The 26,527-nt window shown below is 41.6% G+C and overlaps 1 protein-coding gene across 1 annotated transcript in view; it reads left to right on the plus strand.

Annotated features, from left to right (window-relative positions):
- The window catches only part of CNTN3 (contactin 3), a 158,927-nt gene extending 132,843 nt beyond the window's left edge, over window positions 1-26,084 (plus strand). Inside the window, exons 10-20 of the mRNA XM_019536632.1 lie at window positions 1,694-1,869; window positions 8,828-8,945; window positions 10,408-10,566; window positions 10,663-10,812; window positions 12,744-12,814; window positions 13,422-13,656; window positions 13,842-13,957; window positions 16,472-16,658; window positions 21,120-21,232; window positions 22,399-22,567; window positions 23,946-26,084. Coding sequence (XP_019392177.1) covers window positions 1,694-1,869; window positions 8,828-8,945; window positions 10,408-10,566; window positions 10,663-10,812; window positions 12,744-12,814; window positions 13,422-13,656; window positions 13,842-13,957; window positions 16,472-16,658; window positions 21,120-21,232; window positions 22,399-22,567; window positions 23,946-24,049 — 1,598 coding nt within the window. The 3' untranslated portion in view covers window positions 24,050-26,084. The remainder of the gene's footprint in view (window positions 1-1,693; window positions 1,870-8,827; window positions 8,946-10,407; window positions 10,567-10,662; window positions 10,813-12,743; window positions 12,815-13,421; window positions 13,657-13,841; window positions 13,958-16,471; window positions 16,659-21,119; window positions 21,233-22,398; window positions 22,568-23,945) is intronic.
- The last annotated feature ends 443 nt before the right edge of the window (window positions 26,085-26,527 follow it).

The following is a 26,527-nucleotide window of genomic DNA, read 5'->3' on the forward strand; positions in this document are numbered from 1 at the left end:
CCTGCCTCTGCCCCCTTGCTCCCCATGCCCCTTCCCTCCCGCCTCCACCACACCACACTTGCCACCATTGGCAGCTGTATCAGATATCGAATCGGTATTGCCCAATATGCCTCCTTAAATATCGACTATTGGTATCAGCCCCCAAAATCTCTATCAGCGCACCCCTACTTTTGTATAATACTCCTTGCTCTGTCTGGCACATTATAATTTTGAACCAAAAATCTCAAACCTTGTTTTTTCCCCCCATTCTTACTTTTTAGGAAAACTGGTTTCAGACTGACGGCCATTAATTACTAAGCTTTTCCCTTTTTCGCACTTGGTTATCCAGTAGATCTTCTACTGATAATGCAGAAGGAAGGCAGACTGCCTGACAGAAATCTGAGATGTGAATAGGAGAGGAAGCCCTTTCCTTAATTATTAACAATATTAGTTTTTCTACAGAATTGTGTTATCTCCCTAATAAATGAATTCTTATGAATGCTGTTTTTCATGAATACTGTTTTTCAACCTGAATATTAAGTAATGTCATTATGATTAAACTTAGTTTAAACACCAAATAAGAATAAAATACATTAGGAATAATTAAGAAAAAAAAATCTTAGGACTTATTAATGTTCCAGACAATGATGTATTATTTGCATGAGCAAGTAGTTATGGAAGAAAAACCAAACTCATAATTTCAAACCTTTAAAATTACATGGACTGGAAAATGTAAAATCAGTCACAACTTCTTTTAAGTGAGTTTCCATTCAGAACCGTCTGCTTTGGAGGTTCTTGTCCCCATGGGGGTCGCAAATAGAGAAGTTCTTCCTCTAATTCATCTGGTGCTGCCCACCGTCCGAGACAGACTACTGGAGCAGATGGAGCACTGGTCTGGCCCGTGTGGTAGGATTTCCCCCTCTAGAGAGTATTTTCCCATGCAGAAGCAAGGCTCCTCTTAAAAGGAGGGCACTGAAATATTTTCAAGCCCTAGAGGTCATCCAATACCCTGCCATGTTACATATCACATATTGTGAAATAAACTAAAATGTAGCAGGCCTGGGATATTTCCTTCTGTGAATTACTAAGTGTGTGTGGTAGTATCAGGGCTTAGGCTCCTTTGAATACTTCTCCCTTTTTGTAAAATACTATTTATAAGGGACTGTGTTCTGTTTGGTTACATTGAGTCTCCACCGCAGCTGCATGTTCCCACAGAGTATGGCGTGCCTGCTGCAACATCAGCAAGGTGCTCTAATCCTCCTCTTCAGAAAGTGCTTATTGATGTCCTATATGCAATCCAGTTAGACAATACAACCTGCCCTACATGTCCTCCTCACTCTCAGCTGCTAATTGCATGCTCAAACCTCACTGACAGCTGCCACTCCAGCCTTTTCCTTCCAGACAAGTTTGAATCATTGATGAAAAACACATCACAGTTCTAAAACTGGTATATCTATACACTGAAAGGTATACTATATATCCATTATAAATTATATATATTGCATCCCATGGTTAAAACGCACTTTAACTGGTACTGCAGGAACAGAGGTCAGTTAATGGCATTTACAACGTGAAATGTGTCTAATCTATGGTAATGTTTAATGGTCAATGGTTTAATGTCACCTTTTTAGAAGGTTAACATTGGAAGAAGTCATAGTAGCATAAAAAGATTGTTGCCAAGATACCCTAACTTGATATTATCTACTTTCAATAGAGCCAACAAGGATAACTTTGGCCCCTTCCAATATGGATGTTACTGTTGGAGAAAGTGTAATCCTGCCCTGCCAAGTTCAGCATGATCCCCTACTAGACATTAGCTTCACGTGGTATTTCAATGGAACACTCATGGATTTCAAAAAAGATGCTTCTCATTTTGAGAAGGTTGGGGGGGTAAGTTACTTTACACTTTCTCACCTTATAGCTGTATAGAGCTTAAAGCCTGATCCTGCCTAAAAATGAAAATATTGAGGACCCTTTAGTTCTGAGCACTTCCTTAATTTAATTAATCAAAGGAAAAAAATGTACTTCCTTGATTAGCAGAAGCCACATACAGCACTCCCTTTCTCCTGGAAGAATTGCTGTTCTCCCAGTAGAAACCAAAAGTGTGCAGACATTTGACCTTTTTTTTTTTTTTTCTTTCCTGGTGTGAAGATGGCTCTTCCAAGAGAAGAACAGTGAGGTAGATGTCAGTCTCACGAAAGTTTCTGTTGGGAGACCTAATGTCTTACACTTTCCCCTGGCTTAACTCTTCTCAGGGACCAGGAGGAGGGGAGCCTCAGGAGAGACACCCATGCCTTCCCAAGGCCAGGATCATCCTGATCTGGAGAAGACGCAATGGGGTAGCTGCTGCCCTCCTCCTGTAGATGGGGAGGGTGGAATAGCCACCGTCTTCTGTCCACCTGTGTCATGCTCCAGAAATCCAATTTTGAGAAGCATGCAGCGGGGTTTGCTGCCCGGATGTTTGCTCAGCTCGAGTACCAGGAACCAAGCACAGAAATCAGTGCAAACCCCATGCCTGCTTCTCACATCCGAGTCCCTGATGTGAGAAGCGGGCAGGAGGAACAGGAGTAGCCCATGGTTTCCCCAGACCTGGATCACCCAGGAAGGCAAAAAGAGCAGGAGACTGGAGACAGTTTCAGACTGAACATCTGTACTGTTCACTCTCGCAAAATTAGTTCTAGCGGTGGAATACTTTTACTGCTAGAATTTTGAACATTTATATGTAACCATAGTGGGATATTTTCCACATCAGGTAATTGAAGGTGTAGCAATCAGAGCTGATTTCTCTGCGTTTTCCACAACCGTGTTTGATACTAGATGCCTGAAACGTGAAAATACAGAAGTGATACAAAATCCAGAAAGCTATTTAGAGCTAAACCACATCTCTCTCTAAGAGGATAACATTGATAAAGTCAAATAAGTTGTTTTCTGCGAAGCAAAAAGAAAAAACATTGTTCAGCTAGATACTTTGTGGTATACATAGCCTGATCTTTGCATTGTCTCCATTTTTTGACTGCATAAACTCCAATGTTCCTGTCACTGCCACAGGCATCTACAAACTGACTGAATCATCTGATGATTTTTCTAAATGATGCTGTTTTACTGATTTGTAGCTACAAAATGCTGAAGCCTGCATTAATAACTAAGAGATCTCCATTTTTCCTGACATCATGATGCTGTCTGCAGACAGGGAGGGAATCTGAGGCGGTTTTACCATGGTGAAATCTAGGCAGTCTTCCTTTGCAGGAGCTTATATGAATGTTTTGCCGAGTTTCGTAGATTTGTATCATCCCAAATTTCACACAAAGTTTTGACGCAGCTGTTGCAAATGAGCTTTTGGTCTGTAACGAGTTAAGTTCCAGTAACTGGCATTTTGTAACAATGGTTAATTTCCCATGTGTTACAAATTGCTCCCTACATCAGCTCTTAACTAAAACTGCTGAGTAGCACCTGGTTTTGCCTCCAGACAATACACAGCTGCATTACATAGCTTCCAAGCAAACCAGGCCTAGGACTATTGCTTAACTAATGCGAGTCTGAGATTTGAAACTGTAAAATCTTCAAACTTCCTAACCCAAAGGAGTGTTCAAATATTTAGCCATCTATTGAAGCCCCCAGATCTATAGGAAGCCTAAGTGGTTGGGGGCGTAGGTTGTCACTGTGTTGGTCTAAGGACATAGGCAGGCAAGGTTCTTTGGGTACATCTGATATATTTTATTAGATATGTTAGATATAATAAAAGACATTTACCCAAAGAACCTTGTGTGGCACCTAAGAGGTTTAGATGCCGCTAAGTTTAGTTGGCACGCAAGCAGAAGTTTTTAGGGCCACAGTTTTGGATTTACAGTACTTGACTAAATCCTGCCTAAGTCCCACCTCAGGTGCCTAAGCCTTTGTTCGGATCCTAGCACTAAGTGACATTCCCAAAGTCGCACACATTCTGTCGCTCAGCCAGGAGCTGCACTTGCATCTCCTCATAGGGCTAACATTTTCTAACGTGTTATTTAGCATAAAGGTTTTTAACACTGTTCCTCGGACTAATTTTTAATCAGTGCATGAAGGGGAATGTTTACATAGACTGGTAGCTGTTACCAGGAGAGGGAAATGAACTCTATCAGCAGCAGCCAAATCCCCCCCAATTTCCCCTTCTGGGGGGACTTAGCAATGCATACCAATGCCAGGGGGTTGCTAGGCAAACAGTTGAGGCTCAGCATTTAGCAGTGTCTTCTGTACATGTAAAGCAGAGGCGTGGTCTCTTTTTCCTACAGCTTTGCCTGCATACCCCATTTCTCACAGCTAACAAAATCAGGGGGCTGTTGATGCCCAATGCGTATTGGAAGTTAGGTGCCTAAATCCCATTAATTACCCTTTTGTACCTTTAAAATCTTTGCAGAAGACACAGCATTTAATCAGCAGGCACGAAATTGACAGATTGGGCTACAGTTGGCAATGGATTACATGCAAGTGCTTGCAAAAAAGACGAGGGGTTTTTCTTCCTTTCTTTTTTTTTTTGTGGGGAAGAGCAGAGAGATCTTTGTATCTTGTAAATTTGTGAACACTCTGGAGTTATGAGCTGACCATCTGTCTTGCTATGCTGTAAATCCTCTCGTTCCATAGCCCTTTTACCATTCCATATAGTCTTCATTTATTTACTGAGATTTATTCAAAGTGCCTATCCAAACACTGGCCAGCTGAAAAAAATATTAAAATGATGACAAAGGTTAAAAATATGTAATTAAATAAGTTTTCCAGGAAAGTTGTTTTTAGTGAAAAATACTAGATATTTCCCCACCCCACCCCGCCCCCCAGTGAAAATTTCTACATTTGTCAAATTAAAAAAATCAATGTTTTTGCTTTTCAGCTTTCTCAGAAAACAATTTTCTGCAAATGTTTTCACTGAGTAGGAAAATACTTTGAAAAAATGTCAGCCGGATTGTTTCTAATAACTCAGTAATTCACAGGATTAACTCAGTGCAGTTCTTTATAAGGTAACCCACAATCTGAACTCAATCTGAAGCATCCTCCTGCAATGTTTGCCATAAGAAAGGACCGCCAAAAAAAAGCACCTACAAAGAAAGCACTGGGATTCCCCTGGCTGAGGACTACCTGGATTATCATATACCAAGCTAAAATATCTCACAAATGTTATCCCCCTCCCATTTAATTCAGTGGCATTCAGTAGAGTCTACAGTGAGAAAATAAAGTTGCAGTGCTCACTCTGAAATTTAGAAGTGTAGTTGAAATGCATATGCAAAAATGGTTAAAGAGACCAGTTTGGGTGGGAGCTGCTATTGACTCCAAAACAAAAGGAAATTCACCTTTCCATTGAAATCGTTCCCCTTTGACACGAGGAATGATGTAGTGTTGTGGAGACCAGTTCCCAGAACTTTTCTGAGGGGAATGAGGTGCTAGCAACTCTCGCAATTCTTGAAAAGGTTTTGGGGGCATCTCCTGTGCAGCGGACTGGCCTTCCATACGGACCAGAATGCCAGGATAGAACCTGATTCTCCTTTCCTTTCCTGTTAGACGGATGATTTATAGGAAAAGCACAGCAAACCAAGCAGTTCCCAAAATTGTGACCAGATTGCGTGTAAACAGGTTTTGATACACCTGTTCAGACAACCCAGCAACAGTTGAAACTGGTATGCAGACAGCTAAATTAAAAGCAGCTACAGTGCTTTAATGCAGGTGTTCATACTGCAAGGGCTAGTGGTTATTCGTGCTCTGTAGATCAGCGTGGTGTGCAACAGGGAAGGTGACCTTGCTGTCACCTCAACTTGTCCAGACTAGCAGAGATTTAATTTTGTTGGCCAGGGACGTGATTGTTGCTAGGTCTGAGTATCACTGACAGCTGAAGAGCGCCAGCTATGTTGCAACAGCATTCCACCATGCTGTTGTTTCAGGCATTTCAAGTTAGGCAAGAATGATTTATGTGAAATATCAGGACTTTGATAGCAGCACATTCTAGATGTGATATATAATATAAATAATATTGGAACTTACCCTAAAGCACCATGTTGTTTACTGCCATTGAAGAGTCAGTGGTTTAGCCCATTCAGACCTGCCATCCAGAGATCAGTCAGACATTTATTTAAAGGAAAATTATTCTGTTTGACAATCCTCCAGGTAAATGTATGTTCAGCATCCTTAGTACAGGATTAGTTTCTGCAGATGAATTGCTGTTGACAATATGCTGCTGAATGTGCACTTCCCATCAGGTAGTTGTATTCTGTGTTGCCTCTGCACTTATCGTTCGCAGTATATTGTAGGTATTTTGGTCAGTGCTGACACTACCTTACTCAACCCATGATTTCAGCCAGGACCATCACTTAAGAATTCAAATGAAAGGTTTGATCCTGCTACCACTGAAGTCAGTGGATAAAACTTCTATTTCCTCCATTGGAGCAGGAGCAGGTGCTGAAAGAAATGTTACAAAGAAATTGACAAGATTTATTTTATTATATTTTAGGCTAAATGGTCAGTCTCTCTGGAAACAAGTGATCCTTGAAATGGAGGGAATAAAGTGCAAGTGCACGTGGATGTGAAATGCATAAAATAAGCAGAGTTGTGTTGCGTTTGCCATTCGTTCAAATGCTGGTCTAAAAGGAATCGTAGAACAAAGGCACTGTAGCAAGTGGGTGTCTCGAGGCCAGTAGAGTTGTTGGCCCATGCACTTGTCTCTGGGCTAACTGCCTGCTGACCTCATCTGCCACACCGCTGCTAATATTAATTAGAAGATAATAGCAAGGCAAAAGGCTGCCCATTTACTTGTCCTGGTGCCAAGGACCTAGACACAGCTCCAAGCCTCCCCTAATACCGTGTCCCATGCCTCGCAGATGGCATCCATAGCCTTACACCCATCCCATAGCTTGTTTGGCCTAATGCCCAGCCTATAAGCCCATGCCTCACACTAGGACCTGCACTTCAGTGCCTCACATTGGGATCTCACTCCCCTGCCCTCACACTGGAGCTTACAATCCCTGTGCCCTTACTCTGGGCTCTCACTCAATCAGCCAGGGCTCCCTTTTCCTTGGGCTCCCTTTTCCTTGGGCTCCCTGTCCAGCTGGGAACCCTCATGGTCCCTTCACAACCCCACACTGGGGCCTCAATCCCCTTAATCTCCTTGCCCCGGGAGCTTCACACCTAGCTCCCCCATAGGCTTAGGATCCCACCCCCCTGAAGCCTCATACCCAGTTCCTTCATACACCTCAGACCCTGGAGTGAGCTTGGGCACTGCCTCAGGTCTCTTCCTGACCTGGGCCCTGCCTCAGGACTCTCTGTGATCCTGGACTCTGGTTTTGTCTTCAGGGTTGCTCCCCTAGCCTTTCCCCTCCACAGGGTATGCCGCAAGGCAGCGGGGGCTGAGGCTTTCTAGCGCCCCGTACTCGCCCTTCACTGGGAAGGCACAGATATCGCATTTCCTGGAGACTTCCCTGCCACCAACAGTCCCACCACACCATCCAGCCCCAGTAGGTCATTCCTCAGGATCAGGAACCTCCACTTTCCCCATAGCTCCTTCCCTGTACCTCCAAGATGTTATGAGCAGCAGGCCCAGCCGGGTGATGCTCTCTCTCCAGCTGCTGGCAGCAAACTGCAGGCTATACTGCTTGGAGCCCTGTTCCCAGTCGGTTAATGGTTCCTGATTGGGAGTACAGCCACCTGCAAGCTGTTTGCTCATGCCCCTTTGTGTAAAAGAGCACAACTTGTGCTCTGTACAGGAACCCATGCAGCTTTCTGAGCACCTTTGACGTACACTTGAAAGCATAATAAGAAATAAGAACCATGCTAGGCAAGTTCTTCCCCATCCTCATGCACTGTCACATATCACTGAATCACACACTTTGCAATTGGTACTGATGGAAACCTCCACTAGATGGGCTTGCTGCCTGTAGTTGTCTCACTAGATGGACTTCATGTTATGCCTGAGTGGATGCAAGAAGAAAAAAATATCTCTGGTTTTCCAGGAGGTCTCTTTCCCTTAAAAGTGCCAGATCTTCATTCTGCAAAAATGGCAACCTACTTAGAGCAAGAATCTGTATGCAATGGAATAAGTAAGAGAATGGGAGAATGAGCAAAGGGGATACACTACGTTATGCAATCGGGTTCAAATTCCAAAACAGTATTGCTGAAATAAATGCTACCTATGCAAACCTGAGACGTCCAGGAAATGACAGCTATTAGTCAAAATTCACATCCACACACCCCAGGACACAGGAGGACACAATTTCAAGCTACCACATACAGGGCAATATAAAGAAAGAAGAATGCTTTCCAAATTAAAAATCAAAGGCACCAAGGGAGTATTGCAATTGCAACAAATCAGCTGAAGAGCTACAAATGTGCACCCCCTAAATAAGAGTGTACTCATGTGATACAATACACAGAATAACTAAAACAAATGCTGCAGAAGGAAACCTCGCTGCAAGCTTTAGCAGATTTAAGGTTATAAGCAGAGGTTCATTGTGTTGAATTTTTTGTTTTTTAATAGTGAATTTGACACACTAGGGTACTCGTATCTTGTACTGTTGCATTCTTTTAACCAGCTACAGAATGAGCTGAATTCCTTCATCCAGACCCCACTTTGCTGTCTTTTCTAAGCATCTTGTATAGCCAGGCTGTATGAGGAATCTGCTAGAGGCATGTTAATTAAAGCACGTGATCAAGTTTCATATTCAGCAAGCAGACTTTGGACTCTTTTGGATAGCCTGGTTAATTTGCTTTTAAGACATGTCCTTTGTATTAGTATTATTATTAATTAATTTCTGTTATTATTACTGGTGGCAGCAGTGGTCTTATTAACAACAACAAACTAGGTCCTTTTAGAAAATAATAACTGTATTTTCTACAGAGTGCATCTGGGGACCTGATGATTAGAAACATCCAGCTGAAACACAGTGGAAAATACGTTTGCACGGTGAAGACGGAGGTGGACAGTGTATCATCTGCAGCAGACCTCATAGTACGAGGTAAACTTGGGCTTCTGTTGTGCGCTTGTCTAGTCTAACAACTGTTTCTAGCTGCCAGTGTAAAATACAGCACTTGAAAGATTGTGACACCCACTATATACACTAAAGTCCATAAGCAAAGAATGCAATCCCTGCTCCCTATAGGTCTGTCCGTATCCCACCCACCCACATACTCTCTCGCAGGAGGTGTGTGGAATGGGAAGGGACTTGGCCTCCCCCGGCTTTTACACAGGCCAGCTAAGCTGAGCGGGTTAGGGGGAGAGGAAGGGGCTTTAGCAACTTGCAGTCAATGGCCACGTTTACACAAGATGCTTACTGCACAGTAGCTCGTTACTCCTGCTCAGTAGTGTCATGGGGCACGAACTGTGATGTGACGCTCTGGGTCACAGTAGTAACAAGTCACTGTGCAATCAGCATCACCAGGAAGCCACACAGAGACACTACTGCACAGTAACTCCGGTTACTGTACAGTCAATTAGTATTTGGGTGTGCAAGTATTAAATGACTGTGCGGTAACAACTACACAGTCAGTGTCTCATGTAGACGCAGCCCCTATAACTCAGTTGTAAACCCAAGCAGAGAATAGGGATTTGGGGTTTCCGGAGCCAAAGTCGCACTCCTGATATAAAGCAGCTGTCTGCCAGCACCTCTTATAGGCTTTTCTCCAGCATACACTGCCTAATACAGTTACATAAGCTGATGGTATTTATTTTGCTTTGGAGTTTGGATATTAGCTGTGAGAAGATGAACTGCAGCTTTCATGTCTGATAAACTTTCATTAATGAATCTCCAGCCAGATTTATTGCAAGACAAACTGCTCTAATCCACTGAAGACAATTCTGCAAATCTGCACTCATTGTGTGCATTTTAAAATGTACGTGGCATTTTCCAGTTATGGCTGAGCCATTGAACGATTCATTAGCTTTGCTGTTGTCTACGTGGCAAAAGAAGCCTCTTTCACAGGGTCATGGAGGATCAGGATTTACTAGAGTGCTGCAGAAAAGCTTGCCTCGCTGAATCGCTGTCCAAGATGCTGATCAGTTGTCGTGCTGAAAAATTGCTACAGCGCATCATACAGTAAAACAGCTTTACATGACAAATTGGCAGACTACAGCGATGTATTAGTAGATTAAAACAGGGCATTGGGGTCTAAAGTAAAGACACTGAATTTGGAATGAGAGAGGACTAGTGCTGAACAAAGGCCCCTGAAAGAATCAATCGCCTGTTATAGTTTGGGAATTACTATTTCAGAACTTGGTTTAACAGCTATAATTTACCAGGCAGAAGTTTAGCAAACATAAAAAAAATAAAATAAAATAAAGCTTTTGTTGCAAGCTAAATTGTTTTCTTCCCCCCACAGTGCTGAAGAAATAGAAATCAGCTGATGCTGTGGTCGTGGTTTATACTCTGCTACCTTCACAACATACCACCTATTTCTCAATCTGATTTCTCATTGTATTAGGCTCGCCTGGCCCCCCTGAACGTGTGAAAGTGGATGAAATAACTGATGCTACAGCTCAGATCTCCTGGCAAGAGGGCACAGATAATCACAGCCCAGTCACCACTTACACCATACAGGCAAGAACACCTTTTTCAGTCGGTTGGCAGAGAGTCACAACAGGTAAAACGAAAAAACCTTTGTCAGAGTGCCTTTTCCCCCTACATTTTCAAGTGTAGGGAAAAGTCCTCAGTTTCCTTCAAATGTCTTTTTTCATAGTTCCTGAAGTCATTGATGGAAAAACTTTCACAGCCACAGTCGTGGATTTAAACCCCTGGGTTGAATATGAATTCCGTGTAGTTGCCAGCAACAAAATTGGTGGTGGAGAGCCTAGTTTACCCTCAGAAAAAGTAAGAACTGAAGAGGCAGGTTAGTGGGTTTTACTGTTTGTTTTTAATCAAAGTGTCTTGACTAAACTGCAGTGCTTGGACCCGTGGATCCTTTTCCATACACGTTTTGAGACGGGCATATACTTAATTAGTCTGTGATTGTTCCATGCAGCCAGATGGGTTGTGTCCCCGCACAGCTCTCATCAACAAAACATCCAGATACACGCTACGGCGTGCTGACTTCTCCACGCGCTCAGTCGGCTACATAGGGTCTAAAGCTTTCACTGGATGCTGAGGGGATCTCTTGTTTATTAAAAGGACTGTAAAAGTGCAAGTCTCAACACGGACTGCTTCACATTTGAACTCTGTTCAACCAGAAAAAAAACCATTATCTGTCCATTTGTACTAGACAGTAACAAGTTGTTTTCATTGTGCAGGATGGGAGAGCTGCCTTAACACAGTCTGCTCTTCGCACATTAATGTTCTGGCTGTTAGCACCATTGAACACTCTTAAGTGATGGGTAACAAAGCAGACACTCTGGTGCTTACATGCTAAGATAAGGAAAACCAATTTCAGTCACCACGGGATGGAATTACTAGAGAAGGTCACTAGATAGTGGCATTTACTCTTCAGGACTGACGTATCGAAGGAGTCTTTAAAGAAGAAAAAATAATGCCTCGAACACGTTCCGTTAATTTTTAAAGAACACTAGGGGTCTTGAATACAAGTGAAGGGGGCAATTTTCCTTGCAGTCATCACAATAAATGTTTATGCAGTATATACAGAACTGGAGTACAAAGAATGCATGTGTGATTATCAAGCAGTAGCAGTTTTATGCTCAGCACGTGGGGGGAAATTATTTTAAGAATTGTTCTTATGAAACTCGAATGTTTTTCATGCTGACAAACTAACTTGCTTTCCTCGGGATTATGTATCACTATGTTTTCATTAGGCTTTTTTGATGTCAGGCTGGTTTGGTTACTTGGTTGCCAGTATTGCTTTTTGGCTTTTCAATCTGGGTTTACCGGTCACGTTCTAGATAGAGGAGGATGCATTATGAATACCAATAAGGTGGTAATTATGCTGAATTAAGAGCTGTTGATCCGTATAGCTTACCCACCAGGAAAGCTGGAATGCACCACAAATTTGGGGTCGCTCAGAATTTAGCCCACAAATGTACTCTGGTACATTTAAACCATAGATGTACTCCTGTAGAGGATCTGCCAAGCACAGCAGGCATTGAGCAGCATAAACGCAAGAGATGGTTGGAAGTTTCCAGGACTGGGTTAAAATTGCAAGAAAAACCCTGAGCTCAACCCTATGATCTCTGCAGAGCAAGGGTTAATGTCTCATAATGCCATCTGGTTAGTACAGGGCTGTCCTACTTCCGGGCACACGTGCGGCGCAGGCCACGGACCCAAGTTGGGAATGCATGCTGCAGGGGTGTCCTCCTGCGCTCCCAAGTCATGCACACAGCCCAGCTCTCCCCTACCACGCATGCAGGCTAGCTCTCCTCCCTGCCACTTGTACACACCCTCCTTCCCAGCCACGTTGCAGATGAGCAGCTCACTCTGAAGCCTGCTTGGCCTGATTCTTCTCCTCCACCACAGGCACAGGACCCTTGCCCCTCTTCCCCACTGCGCCCATCATGCAGGAAGCCCACCTGCAACATGCAGCGTGGGCAGCCCGGATCCCCTTTTTTGGGGGCCCCTACCACTCCCGCAGCACAGGCAGCCTAGCCCCCTCCTGTTGTGCCACCCCACACCCCAGAGCAGGGGCAAGAACAAAAGGCCAGAGGTGGGAGTGGGAGTCTGGAGACCCCGGCCCCACTGCCACAGGAGAGATGGGCAGGAGCCACACGCCACATGTTAACCACTCACAGGCTGGCCACCCGTGGAACAGCTCTAGGTTAGTATCTATTTATCAGCTTGTCTGTACTCTGTAGATAGCTATATTTTTCTTCTCCGCAGTTCCTGAAACACCCCCGTCGGAAGTGAGTGGGGGAGGAGGCAGCAGGTCTGAACTGGTCATAACATGGGATGTAAGTTGTCTAGCTAGAGCCTTTCTTCCCAAAGCCATCGGTTTCATTCAAGTTCCTTTTAAAAGATTAATGTCTCTGGCCACTGCGACATTTCATCGAGGCCGGATATGTGCTTGTTAACATTCTGTAATGCGAGCTACGCAAATTTGCTTTCTCTCTTTGCTCTTGTTTGTTACTGTGCTAGAATATAATCAGTTGAAAATGTAGCTAATGTGGCCAAGGCTGCTTCTGGCTTGGCATAAATGTAAAAGAAAGAAAGAAAGAAAAATATTGTTCAAAAGGTCAAGGAAAGGAACTGAGCTTTAATTGTGTCAGCTTCCAGTGCAGTTTTGCCACTTCTTGATTTCAGTTAACTTTGGACTTAACGTGCTAACAGTTAGGCATACAAAGGAAAATTGGGTAGTCCTTTATATTAAGGAGTCCATTTTATAAAAGGTTAAATATCAGAAGTGTGTTATATTCCTAGGTACTATGTAGTTAGCATTACAACCACATCAGTGGATGGTATTATAGTTGGAAGCAATACCAGTAAGCAGCTTCATGCTCTGTTGGATTATTAAAAGATCAGTTCATCATTTATAAACCATAGTCCATGCTTTTTTCATAGCCCATTCCTGAAGAACTGCAGAATGGTGAAGGATTTGGCTATGTCGTTGCTTTCCGACCTGTTGGCACTACAACGTGGATACAAACTGTAGTAACATCTCCTGATACACCAAGATACGTCTTTAGAAACGAAAGCATCCTGCCATTTTCACCATATGAAGTCAAAGTTGGTGTATACAATAATAAAGGAGAAGGGCCATTTAGTCCAGTAACCACAGTGTTTTCTGCTGAAGAGGGTTTGTGATTGAATTATCTCTCAAGCAGTTTTCTTACCATGCAATACCTATGAGAATAGTTCAACAGCTGAATGATTATTGCCTTAGAAGATATCAATGAGGCCATTTTTAATTAGGAAACTGACATTTTTATTTCCCGGTTCACCAGTGTGTCTAATCTCCTATGTGTTTATTTCCAAACACAGAGCCTACTATAGCACCTTCCAGTGTCTCTGCAACTAGCCTGTCATCTTCAGTCATTGAAGTTTCTTGGACTGCCATTCCTTGGAAAATGAGCAGTGGAAGGTTACTGGGTTACGAGGTAAATGAATCTGAATATGGTCCCTTCACTCAGATAGCATGGTCATAATGACTGCGTTCTCTCTCCTAATCATGTATTTACAGGTGAGCAATCACAAAGTCTAGAGTGGCTGCTTCAGCTAATCACACAGTCATTCTGTGAGGTTTTGTTATCACATAGACCTTTTGAGGGGAAGATACCCGAGAGACATTTTAGTCAAGGCTGGACTATATAGGTGCCTGTACACAAGCGCAGAGGCTGCTCTGATGCACTTTAATTGTAGCATGTCGGGGCAGACTTGATTAATTCCCCCCCTGTGGCAGCTCCCCACTTGCCTCTGCCACGCTCCCGCTGCCACCTGCAGGAGCTCGCCGTGCCCCCCTAGCCTCTGGGGGCATGTGGCATTCATGAGTGGGGGTGAGGCCAGCAGCTGGCCTCACCCTCCTGCTCTGCCCCCTCCATCCCCATCAGGCTGACGCTCTGCTGCCTCCAGGGAGCAGGGCTGGGGTGGGGGGCAAGGCCCGCTGGCCCCAGCCCTGCTCCCTGGAGGTGGCAGAGTGCAACAGAGTGGGTGGGCAAGGCCAGCTCTGCTTCCCCCCGACTGGCCCTGCTCCTTGGAGGCAGCGGTGGCACGGAGGGGATGGCAGGGCAAGCTTCCCCCTCTCCCGCTCCTGGGAGGTGGGGGGGTGGGTAGGGTTACCAAGCCCCACCCTCCCAAACCCCTCCATTCTTGACAGGAATAAAATACTCTGATCTTTGAACAGAACTCACACATTCCCTTGTTTGCTGACAGTTTACTAAATCTGCATTATCAAGTCTAATTACTGTAAATTCACTAAGTCTGCATTCAGAATGAGGATTTCAACAGACATAGAGCCATAGAAAATTAGGGTTTGAAGAAACCTCAAGAAATCAGCTAGTTCAACCTCCTGCTCAAAGCAGGACCATCCCCAGCTCTCATCCTAGCCAAGGCTTTGTCTACCCAGGCCCTAAAAGCAGTCCAGAAGCTGTACCTGCTGCATGACCAACCTGCCTTGGTACCTGTGGGACCTCCTGCTGTTCATAGATTGTTTGCCTAGAGAAACTATTTCCTGCTTTCCATACAATACTTCAAGCCCTGAAAATAAGGATGTTACATCTTTGCACAGCTGATTGTATTCTTTCCACTTTACAGATAAATATGAAATTGCAGATGCATGACATCCTCATTCAAACTGCTGAGTACAGAACAAATTGGCCTCAACACTGGATGGTTACATGCGTCCCCTGTAATACTTCAGAAGTATCTGAAAGGTCTGCATTTCTTAGCAGAGTGCCCTTTCATTTTTCTTTTTCTTTTTTTTCCAGTTACCAAACATACTAGTCACTCTGCATCTGAAATAGCTCCTCCAGTTCATTCAGGAACTGTAATTCTATTCTTCTTTAGAACATAGGTACAAAATATTGTCACCTCAATAAGTGCTTGGGAACTTGGCCAACTAATGAGCACTGTGGCCCTTCCGCATTCATGCTGATTAAGCATTTGATGCCACACTTTGTTGTGCTTGTGTTTCAGTATTATATCGACTTACATATTCAAGGTGTGAAGATCCTGTAGGTTTGGTTGTGACCCTGTTCTCATTACTAATGCAATGATTCAGAGACCCAAATCACACAAAGCCAACTAACCTGACTTATGGCCTCTGTACAAGAAAGAGGGTGATGAGCATGGACCATCCCAGCTGGCCGTGCCTCAGTCATCAAAGTGACTAATCAGAGCGTGGAACAGCCAGGTATCAATAAGCCTAGCTTTTCAAAATACCAAGGACTTGCCTGGAGGTCATTTGTTCATGCCAAACTTATATATATGCCAGAAGAGTTCTCTCCCCCAGGTTGGGCCAACTGGAGCGAAGTATCTCTGCCTTTATTTCAAATGGTCAAAATATTATAAAAGTTACTTTTTGAGAGAGGTTTTCAGTGGTTTTGAAAAATCAAACATCTCAAACACTCTAGCTGGTATTATCAGACTGCAGAGATGGTACCCAGTTTCCAGGTAGAGACAGAAGAACATTTGTACTTCTCACTTTTTTTTTCTGACTCACCTTGATGTCTCTCTTTCTAAATGCCTCGGATAACACAGAATAATGAGCACATGTTGTGTTTTGTTCTCTGTGAGGAAAGTCATGGCTTTGCCTCTACTGATACGTTGCAAGCGGCAGCTTCTACTTCTAAAGGGACTATCTGTAAGATGGGTACAGTTTTCTAATCTTTCTCATTTGTTTTGTACATAAGCTAATGTTTTTCCTTGCACAGTCATCTTTGTAATCCAAATAATATTTAATATTTCAGCTTCCTTTTTATAGCTATAGTAAGAGAAGTGCTAATATGACAGACAAAAGCTAATAAGCAATAGGGATATTGTGAACATTTCTGAAACTTTAAGGCAATGTTACCACTTTTAAAAGAGTAAAATGGACTTAAAGGAACCAAGATACTACTCTGGATGAACATTTCATTGTAAGCAAGTTTTAACTAGTAATACTTTGTATTCACTAGGTCAGGTACTGGAATAACGGTGGAAAAGAAGAATCTTCAAATAGAGTAAAAGCTGCTGGAAATGAAACATCAATAAGGATTACAGGCTTAAAGAGTAACTTGCCATACTATACAGCTGTCCGGGCATATAACACTGCTGGAGCAGGTCCCTTCAGTGCCACAGTAAATGCTACCACAAAAAAGACGCGTAGGTATTTACACTATAAAGAGGGGAGCGTGATAACGGTTCATCGTCACTTTTGAGCAAAATGACATTGATGGCAATAGGCTTCGTAACACCTGAAAATGATCCGAACTTTTTTTATATGAAAGATTCAAGTTGAAGCCATCTACTTTTCTGTCAGAAGGGTCATGTCTGTGTAAACTCAGGCGTGGCAGTGGACCTGAACCACCTGCCTTGATTATTGATTTCTGAGCTCTCCAGTTGCATGCATCTTAGTGACAGGAAAAATTAAAACGGATCAGATTTCAATTTATCGTATGCAAAGGAAAGCTACTGCTATTTGAAAGAAATGACTCATTGCATGTTTTAGGGCTTTACAACATTTGTAAGTCTTCATTTTTGAGGTGATGTGTTGCCTCGCCTCCAAATTTTTTTTCAGATCCATTGCTCATTTTGGCTGTATCCTCTTGCCAAGTTATTCACAAGATTGCCACAAACTGATCACTCTTGAGGACATGCAAATACTCAGAAGCAGTGATAATTTTTGCAGGAACAGAACTAGTCTGAGCATGTTCTTACATTGGAACACAATTCCAAATCAGTGACACAAATGTTGAAGAATAACTAACAGATGTACAACTGAACCCAGATAAAAGGTCAGATCCACACTCTGGCCTGATTCTGATATCATACTTTTGTAGTTGCACCATGACTGTCTTCAAGCCAGTTCCATTACATGAGGCAGTTTATCAGAACTGGATGGCGGGGGGTAGGGCTGCGGTCTAGTTTGGGCTTCTACTCTTACCCAAGTTTCTACCCAAACTTTTCCCAGTGCTGCGTACCCAATAAATACTAAATGCAAATCGAAGTGTGCCAGCTTTACAGGGTTTACAGTCCAAGCCTATGAGGAGAGACTAAGGGACCTGGACCTCTTCAGCCTCCGCAAGAGAAGGCTGAGCGGTGATCTTGTGGCCACCTACACATTCATTACGGGGACGCGGCAAGGGATCGGAGATGCTCTGTTCACCAGGGCACCTCTTGGGGTAACAAGGAACAATGGTCACAGACTGACAGAGAGCAGATTTAGGTTAGACATCAGGAAATACTCATTCATGGTAAGGGTGGCCAAAATCTGGAATGGGCTTCTAAGGGAGGTGGTAATCTCCCCTACCTTGGGGGTCTTTAACAGATGACTGAAGAGACATCTGGCTGGGGTCATCTGACCCTAGCACTCTTTCCTGCCTAGGCAGGGGGTTGGATTCAATGATCTGTTGAGGTCCCTTCCAACCCTAGCATCTATGAAACTTCAAGAAGGTGGTTGGGAAAGCATTACAGCATGCTAACATCCAAGTAGTTGTGCTGTTTTTTAAAGGGGAAAAGCATTGATTACTATTTCCACTTTATAACTGCCTTAAGCTGCTGCTTCTCCAAATTTTCAGGTTGGTGTTCCTTATTCAGAGACAGACATTTACTGATTTCCCCCCCACACACACACTGTTTGTTTGGGGGGGTTTTTGTTGTTTTTTGTTGTTTTTTTTTAACAGTAATCGCCAATTACAAGGCAAAGCCTTTATTATTAATTTGTATGTATTATATTATGCGGGATAAGTAATATTTCCTTTCCTTAAGCCTGTAATAAAATGTACTTCACTTAAGCCTGTAATAAAATGCACTTCATAATCCCTTTCTCAGGAGTGACAGCACAGGTTGAAAATGGTGCCTAAAGCCATACTAGCTTGATTCTACTATAGGCTTTGTATCAACCACCTTTCATACCAGCTTTGTTCAAGTTAAATACCAGACACACTTTCATATTTCTAAGAGAGCGCCTTTTGTTTTTTAACCTAGCAGAAGCAATTGCCTTCATCACTGAAAGTGACCCCGTGGGAAACGTTGCTAGAACTCACCCTGAGAGTTTCCTTGTTTTCAGTCCCATCAGACAGAATTAAAAGCCAAGGTACCACGTAATGCTCCTTTAGCACATCTATTCTGTCCTCAGTTTCACAGATCTAATAGTGAATTTCACTTCCTCTACTGCCATTCTGGAACTAAACCTAATTAGAAGTTGCTATGGGAAAGGCAACCAATCACAGTTCCTTTCAGCATGGGACTTCTAATTCTCATCACAGCCAATTATCTCACAGTTAGCCTATAATGATGGGAAGTTGTTTCTTAATTGTAACTTCCTGATGTGGTACAGAAAGATGTGAATATAAGTTTCTGTATAGGTTGATGACTAGTAATGAGTATCCTGAAGATTAAACAAGGACAAACCAGTTGGTGTAATAATTCCTGCAGCACAGTGCCCTCGTTCAAATTACCTTGCTACCATCATATAATCACTGAAGTCAAAGATCATTTTCAGTTATCATAATTGTATTAATTATAAACTTTCTATCCAAGCTCACAGAGGTTGGGTTACATTAATGGCCCCAGCCATGAGAATTTTCTATTGTTGCCTAAGTAGTAAGCCAGTGAAAGCAAGACCTCAAACTATTGTCTTCCTGTTATATGCTGGATACTGTTTGGCAGGCAGCAAGTGTTTTGGGTTTTTTCCAAAGCTACTTTCTATTATTCTAAGATTATTTCACAAAGTTTTGCAGTCCTTTTCAGGATTGAACCCTGTCCTGTCTGCTTTTATCCCTCGTCCTCTTCCCCCCCCCCCCCCCCCCCCCCCCCCAAAAAAAACAACAACCCACTTTATACGTTTTTATATTTGAAGGCAAATATTAGGAATTCTAACTCCAAAAATGTAATGTATTGTTCTGCCTTAAACTCATGGTGTTATGGGACCAAGCTCAAAGAATCAACTCTGCAAGTTTTAAGTTAATGTAACAATAAAACTGACAAATAGCCTGCACAGAAGTCCTGATTATGCAGGGTAGTTAATGTATGGCTAACCGTAAGCATCGGGGTCTTGACAAAGCTTATTGGACTGTTCACAGATTTAGAGTGAGTTCAGCATCTGTGTAAGTACCATATCATAGTGGGGTCTAGCACAGTGTGAACCAAATCCATTTGTTTTGGTCATTTAAAATAAATGGCAGCTCTCTGTGACTAAGACAAATAGAGGCATAGGAGGTTGCTCCTGTAAGTCAAATGGTATACGCCAGCATGCTTTATGTGTTACTATTTTCATTTCTCCGTATGCGTGTAGATGACATATTAGTACTTTTTATGTATTTATAAAAGTGATAATTTCCTTCTCAAACAGCCTTAATATCAATGTGTGAAAACTATTCAACATACTCCACTCTTGAGAGAACAAAGAGCTTCCTCTGGCAAACTCCCCTTGTACTTACAGAAATTGAGTATTAGTGCATCAGGGTAAATCCTGTTCAGTATGTAGAAGCCAGTTGACACTGCCAAGTATTTGCTTGACTATTTAGATTAATTCTCTTAAGCTTTGCACATACAGTTTTTTTGCATCTGCTTTGTTCCTGTACAATCAGGTTTTACTGACATGACTCTTCATGGCTAAAAAAATCTCAGGCTGCATGTGTAGCAAAGATATTTTAAATGTGTTAATGTGAATATGCACTGGAAATGTGGACCTTGCAAAGTCCACCCTAGGTCCTTAGTGTGGGTCAGTAATGGAAATTTCACCATTAAATCCTAGACTTGTGACACTTGAGTGACAGCTACCCACTGCCAGCTGGCAGTAGCAATAAGCTGGTATCCTTCAAAAAGAGGTTAGGCATGCGGGGCAACATTTTTTTTCAGTGGCTGGTGAACCTGGATGCCTTGTTTTCTGGGAATCCTGTTGACGCCCTTTTAAAAGTTTTGATTCTAGTGGCTGAAAATTGTTTTTTCCTTTTCCCTTAAAGGTATCTCTAACCGACCACTCAAAATTCACCTGGCTTTTTGGAAAATACCAGCATCCTCCTGTCAGGAAACAGAGAATGCTTTGCCCAGGAAGCATGAGACGATTTAGCTGTTTTTGCTGACCAATCGCATCTCACCTAACATCATTCTCATGACATAATCGTGCCATACAGTTGAAAGGCGGGGATTGAGTAGGGGGAAAAAAAATTTCAAATACTTCTACACAACAAAATACATGCAAGGAAATAGCAACAAATCTGAGGAATATCCATAAAATGGGGGAAAAAATGACTGAAGGTGTCAAATTCATTGCAAAATATTTGCTTAACAACGTTAAGCCTATAAATGATATAGGCTTCATCATTCTAATAATTCACTCTTTATATACCCTAAAACAGTTGCTTTTGTTTGGCCATATTTAATGAAGACCTTAGACAAATCAGCCTTGGAAATAACACTGATGTGCCACTCTCTTTCTGTCTTCCTTCTGTTTTTGCAATTTAGTCTCTGAACCGTGCCGTGTACAAGTAATGATCTATTTGAGTTGCTTTTACATCCAACGTGTAATGACAGTCAATTACCTGAACTATTATTTGCGACTGTGGAATAAATCAGTAATGCCAAGGAAATTAAAATCATGCTTTCATTTTGTATTTCAAGCACCCAGTCAGCCACCAGGAAATGTTGTGTGGAACGTTACAGACTCAAAGATAGTTCTGAACTGGGACCAAGTGCGAGCAATGGAAAATGAATCTGAAGTAACTGGATATAAGGTAAGGGGGAAAAAAGAGTAGGACTAGAATACTTTATAGCACCAGAGCTTTTTGCAGTAAGCATTTTCTTCAGATTTATTTCCAAGGCAACAAGTTTAGAGCAGTTTTCCATAAATCTTGACCACTGGAGGTACAATACCATGCCCAAACCAATCTACAGCAGCTCCTTTTCTATTTCTTATCAGTATTATAACATTTGGAATAAAACAAAGTAGTCCAGGTTCTCGGCTGGAAGAATTTGGTACAACTCCATCTGTCAGACTGATACTATCTTAGCTAGCTTATTTATTGTGGGGAAACTTTCAGCACCTTGCTAAAATAGCTGTAACATCAGTTCAGTCACCAGTCAATTGTACAAATGCGCACAGATTTCTCCAAATCTACATCTTACACAACACATGGAGAATTATAGAGATAAGCTGCATGCGGAATACAGATACATAATTATTCCTGTAATTGTGGGCGCCTGGGTGCCTGTATTTTCTGGACTTAGGCACAGATGATCATCTATAATGCGAATGCATATGTAGCTGCATGCATACCCACCTCCATGTGCTCGGTCTACACATGCATACTTAGGCACAGGCACTGATTCTGTTTCCCCTCCCTAAGTGGTTTTGAGGCATGCATGTGGCTGAAAGACTGCCATTTAGGTGCACCGAGGGACACTGAATTCCACCCCAGCATTAGAAAACATCACACCTGTGCAGTTAAGTTCCCTGACGTAATGTTCCTTCCATGCTTGCCTAACTTCTTCCAATACAGCCCGTAATTTGTATGTTTTAATTAGCTGCCTTCTCTGCACCTTCTTACTATTTATTGCTTTAAGTGGTTGATCTAGATAATAACACATCCAAATGTTAGGCTAATTTATGGAAGATTACACTACGAAGAAACTCTGTGGAATAGTTTATTCTTTTGTTATTGTACATTGTGCCATTTTAGATTAAATCTGGAATGAAAGAGCTTGATTCGTGTTATCTGCTTTCATTGCGTCTCTAAATATTGAGTCTAATTCTGCTTATATGAAGCCAGTCAAAAAGCTAGGAAAGGAGGATTAGAAAAAAGTAATCCAGGAAAAAAAAATCTAATTAAGTGTAGAACAGAAGAGAGTGGAAGAGCTGCATGGTGGCATTGTAAAGACTACTGTTGGTTTTGTATTTCAGGTTTTATACAGGACTAGCAATCAAAACAATATGAATGTGCTGAACACAAATAAGACATGGGCCGAACTTTTGCTGCCATTCAATGAGGATTACATTATAGAAGTAAAAGCAACAACTGATGGTGGAGATGGAACTAGCAGCGATCAGATCAGGATTCCCCGGCTAACTAGTATGTTGTCTCTGATACGAGTTGTTCTTTCTTACAGTAATATATAGGGGCCCCAACCGATATAAAAACCCTTTATGCCAGGTGTTAGTAGGACACGGTGCATGCCCTGCTGCCTTCTTAATCTAAACGGGCAGTGGATGAGGGGAAAACAGACATACAAAGAGGGAAGCACCTCATCCAAGATCATCAGTGGCAGAGTTGTGCCTAATTCGATACCACTGAGATACTGTCTAGTGGTGAAAGAGATGCACAAGGAGCACAAATTCATGAGTACGATTTTTGGTGTACTTGGGTCCAATGGGAGTGCGAGGGCGAAAGTTATCTCATACCTTCTGTATGCAGATCACAGCATTGGAAACGGTGGCTGGTTTGTAGGCCTGGCCAGATGAGGCAAGCTCAGACTCCGTGGCCATCTAGAAGGAAGGGCAGTGATAATAATGGAAAAGGCTGATTTGCTTAGGCTTGTTTGCTGGGAATGTTCATGTTTAGATGCTCTAAATCCTGGAAAGTCAGAGCTGAGCCATGATAAAAATTTGGTCCAATGCACACTTCATGAAAAATCAATTTAAGGTTTTGGTTTGTGAACGTTTTATAAACAATCTATGCCCCAATGTCAAAATGCAAGGCAGTCGCTGAAGCCTAAGGTTCATAAATTCTTCTATTGGAGCTTACTTTAATCAAGTTCTACAGTACAAAAATTGGCTAATCTGGCATTAATAAAGACATTGTTAATCATTTATATTTCACCCTATAAAGTACTTCAGTGACGAGTATCAGCACTGGCTATATATATAAAAAGGTTGAAAGACTAATTTGGCTATATTACACACACACACACACACACGTTGCACTATTTTGATTTAGTTTACCAAGTCATTACAGGACTTTGCACCTGACAGCCATAGCTGGCAGCTGAAAAAACCTGCCTTTGTACGAATTGCGTCCTTATTGATTTTAAAAAATAAAAAAATCCATGCTTGTACTCTGTATGGTAATAAGATAATAAAAAAGGCAATTAACATTTATCATGCCCTTATGTATGACAAACTTCATTCTGTTGGACTGGTAAATTGCCATATAATTTAGACAGTAGTATATATTTTTAAAAATCTGATTTTTGCTTTTTATGTGGCTCTCACTCTTTGCAATTATAACCCGAAATATAAGGAACGTTCAGTGAATTCTCCCAAAATGTTAATATATTTAAATATATTGTAAATATTTATCACATTTTGGTATAATTTTCGTTAGCAGCAGAAATGAAGTGCTATATTAAAATCTCTTCTGGAAAATAATATACACAGCTCATAGGTAGCACTTTTAGAGACAGCCTATATTTTTGCCTTCATTTAATCCTGAACTTTTTCATTTATCACAGGTATGGACGCAAGGGGTTCTGGTGCATCAGTCTTGAATGTCTACACTTTATCCAGTTTCATACCAATAGTACCCGTCTTGACTTTTAGTGCAGTGTTGTGGTAATACATGTTCATTCATTGAAACAATGGTTCAGTTAATAACAAATAAGTGCTTTTAAAAAAAAAAGAAAGAAATGCAGTGGTTATGCATGGTTTTCTCAAACTCTGATGTGTTTTTAAATACTTTATATTCCATTGTAAGTTAAAGTAAAAAATACCATATAAAAATCAGCAAATCCTTTTAAAGGAAACTAAAATGCCTTAATACTTGAACCAAAGGAGTTTTCATTTTCCATACGTCAAATATAAAAGAGAATAAGAGTGAATAAAATGGCACGAAGGTTTGAGAGTTTCGCAGAGCTTCATATAGACCCGAGGTCTTTGACGAATTCCGTTTTTGCAGCAACACTGTACTGGTTTGAGCATGTCTTGTGTCATTGTGATAGAATCACTCTCATCCACAAAAAAGATGAAATTGCAGGCATAAATAATTGCAAGTTTGGTGACAAAACTTATATCAACTTGAACATTAAGAAAGTGGTGTCTCTACCAGTAGATTTGGATAAGCTTACATACTGTCGTTTTATAATATCTATGTTAAATCTACCAAAAACACCTGGTAGAGGTGGAGGAGATGGAAAAGACCTACTGTATCATCCAGTCAAATGCTTTGTCCAAGAGACACCACTTCCTCTGCTTCTCTTGGAGATTACGCCAGAGATGCATGTCAAAGGTTATTTGGGTTTTTTTTCCCCTACAGTCAACGTACATTTATTTGAAGTACATAATTCTCACTGCCTGTCTGAATATATTTAATTTTCTCACATTCCCTGCCACCTTCATTTCTTAACCAGGGTACCAGCTCCATAGTTCCCATTAAATTATTTCTTCATAACCTAGCTCCCCTAACTCAAAGGTCATTTTTGGTAATGTTCTCTGAACTCCTGCCAGGAAGTTTCAGAATATGAAGTGCCAAGAACTGAGCACCGTATGTGAGGTACAGGTACAACATAGCCTTATAGAGTGGGATTATTACGTCCCTGCTCTGTGATGTGGTGCTTCTGGATACGCAGCCCAAAATGATCCTGGCCATTTACTGCCATGCTGCATTGCCTAAATCCAGGCATACGTAATTCCATGTTTCCTGTTACTCCTGATTTTTCTTGGGCATTGCTGCTACAACGAGTTTTCCTTTCTATCGCAGAAAGATACCTCTATAGCTAAGCAGCTCTACATATCGGAGCAGCGCTGGCATTCTAGTGCATTCCATGGGCATCATATAATGCTGGCAATACATAATGCTGGCCTTTATATATATTTATTTATATCTCCTTTACACACACATTTATATAAGCCAAACCTTTCCTAGCAATATATTAAAGACATGCTCAACCTGGCACATTTGATTTTTCTACAGTTGCAAAGCTTAAACAAACCACATTTACTACTGTATGCAGCTTTCAGTCCAATACCGAGTTCCACCCTATCAAACGTTCATGTGACATGCAATGATTTTTTTTCTCTTACAGTTTCTCAAAATATTACTGTGACACATACACAAAAAATTAAAAGTCAACCTCAAGAGAGAAGTAGGACCATTAATATTCTATCACTGTAAAAATGTTTTAATATGCATTCAGCCAGCAAATTAACATTCTCGTTTAACACGCACTCATTTGCTAGCTAGCTAAGCAAGACGTGTATATACTGTACATACATCATAAGGAAACATAAATGGCTAGTTGCTTTCCGGTACAGCTAACCAGTGATTTTTTTCCAAACAGTCACAAATGGGGGGGAAGACACTTTCCTAGTAAATGTATATCTCCGTTTCATGCAATGAAAGGTGAATCTTTCTATTCTTGTTTAAGACAGTTCTACTTCATGTTCCTGTACTGCCATTTTCATGACTACTATTCTATTGTATTATTTAATTTCTAGTTATATATCTCCATGAGATATGTACTGCGTACCTTGTTTCATATTGAAAAGTATGAAATGTATCCTTAAACTTCCAGCTGTGTGTGTATCCTATGGTTATCTGTATGTATTTTTTCTATTATTCTAATAAAATATTTATAACAGTGAGGATTACTGGTCTCTTTCAAAATACGTTCCACTCTTCACTGGAGATGCATGAACTCAGGAGACGCATCGCAAAGATGCCCAACCAAACACTTACCTACATTTCTAGCAGTGTTAATACTAACTGTCATATCTCTCTTTTTTCCCCTACCTGTGCCCAGTAAAGTCTAAAGAAAAATTCTTATCAATTTAAATGTGTCTGGTTTGGGCCCACACACTTGGGTTTTTTTCAAATGTGTTCTGTGATGTAGGTGTTCATAGGCTTACTTTGTTAAACATGTAGCTGGCCTCATTACAACACGTGTTTGTTTTTGACAGATTTCCATCTTACTTTTATTATTGTACCTTTAAAAGGGGAAGTAAAAACCAACTGAATTGAACAGTTGACAATAATGTACCCACTAATCTGTTCTGCCCACTGTCCTGTTGAGCACCATAGAGCACTGACTTTCTCATT

The sequence above is a fragment of the Crocodylus porosus genome, unplaced genomic scaffold (genome assembly GCF_001723895.1).
Source record: "Crocodylus porosus isolate Cpor-Errol unplaced genomic scaffold, CroPor_comp1, whole genome shotgun sequence".
NCBI lineage: Eukaryota > Metazoa > Chordata > Crocodylia > Crocodylidae > Crocodylus > Crocodylus porosus.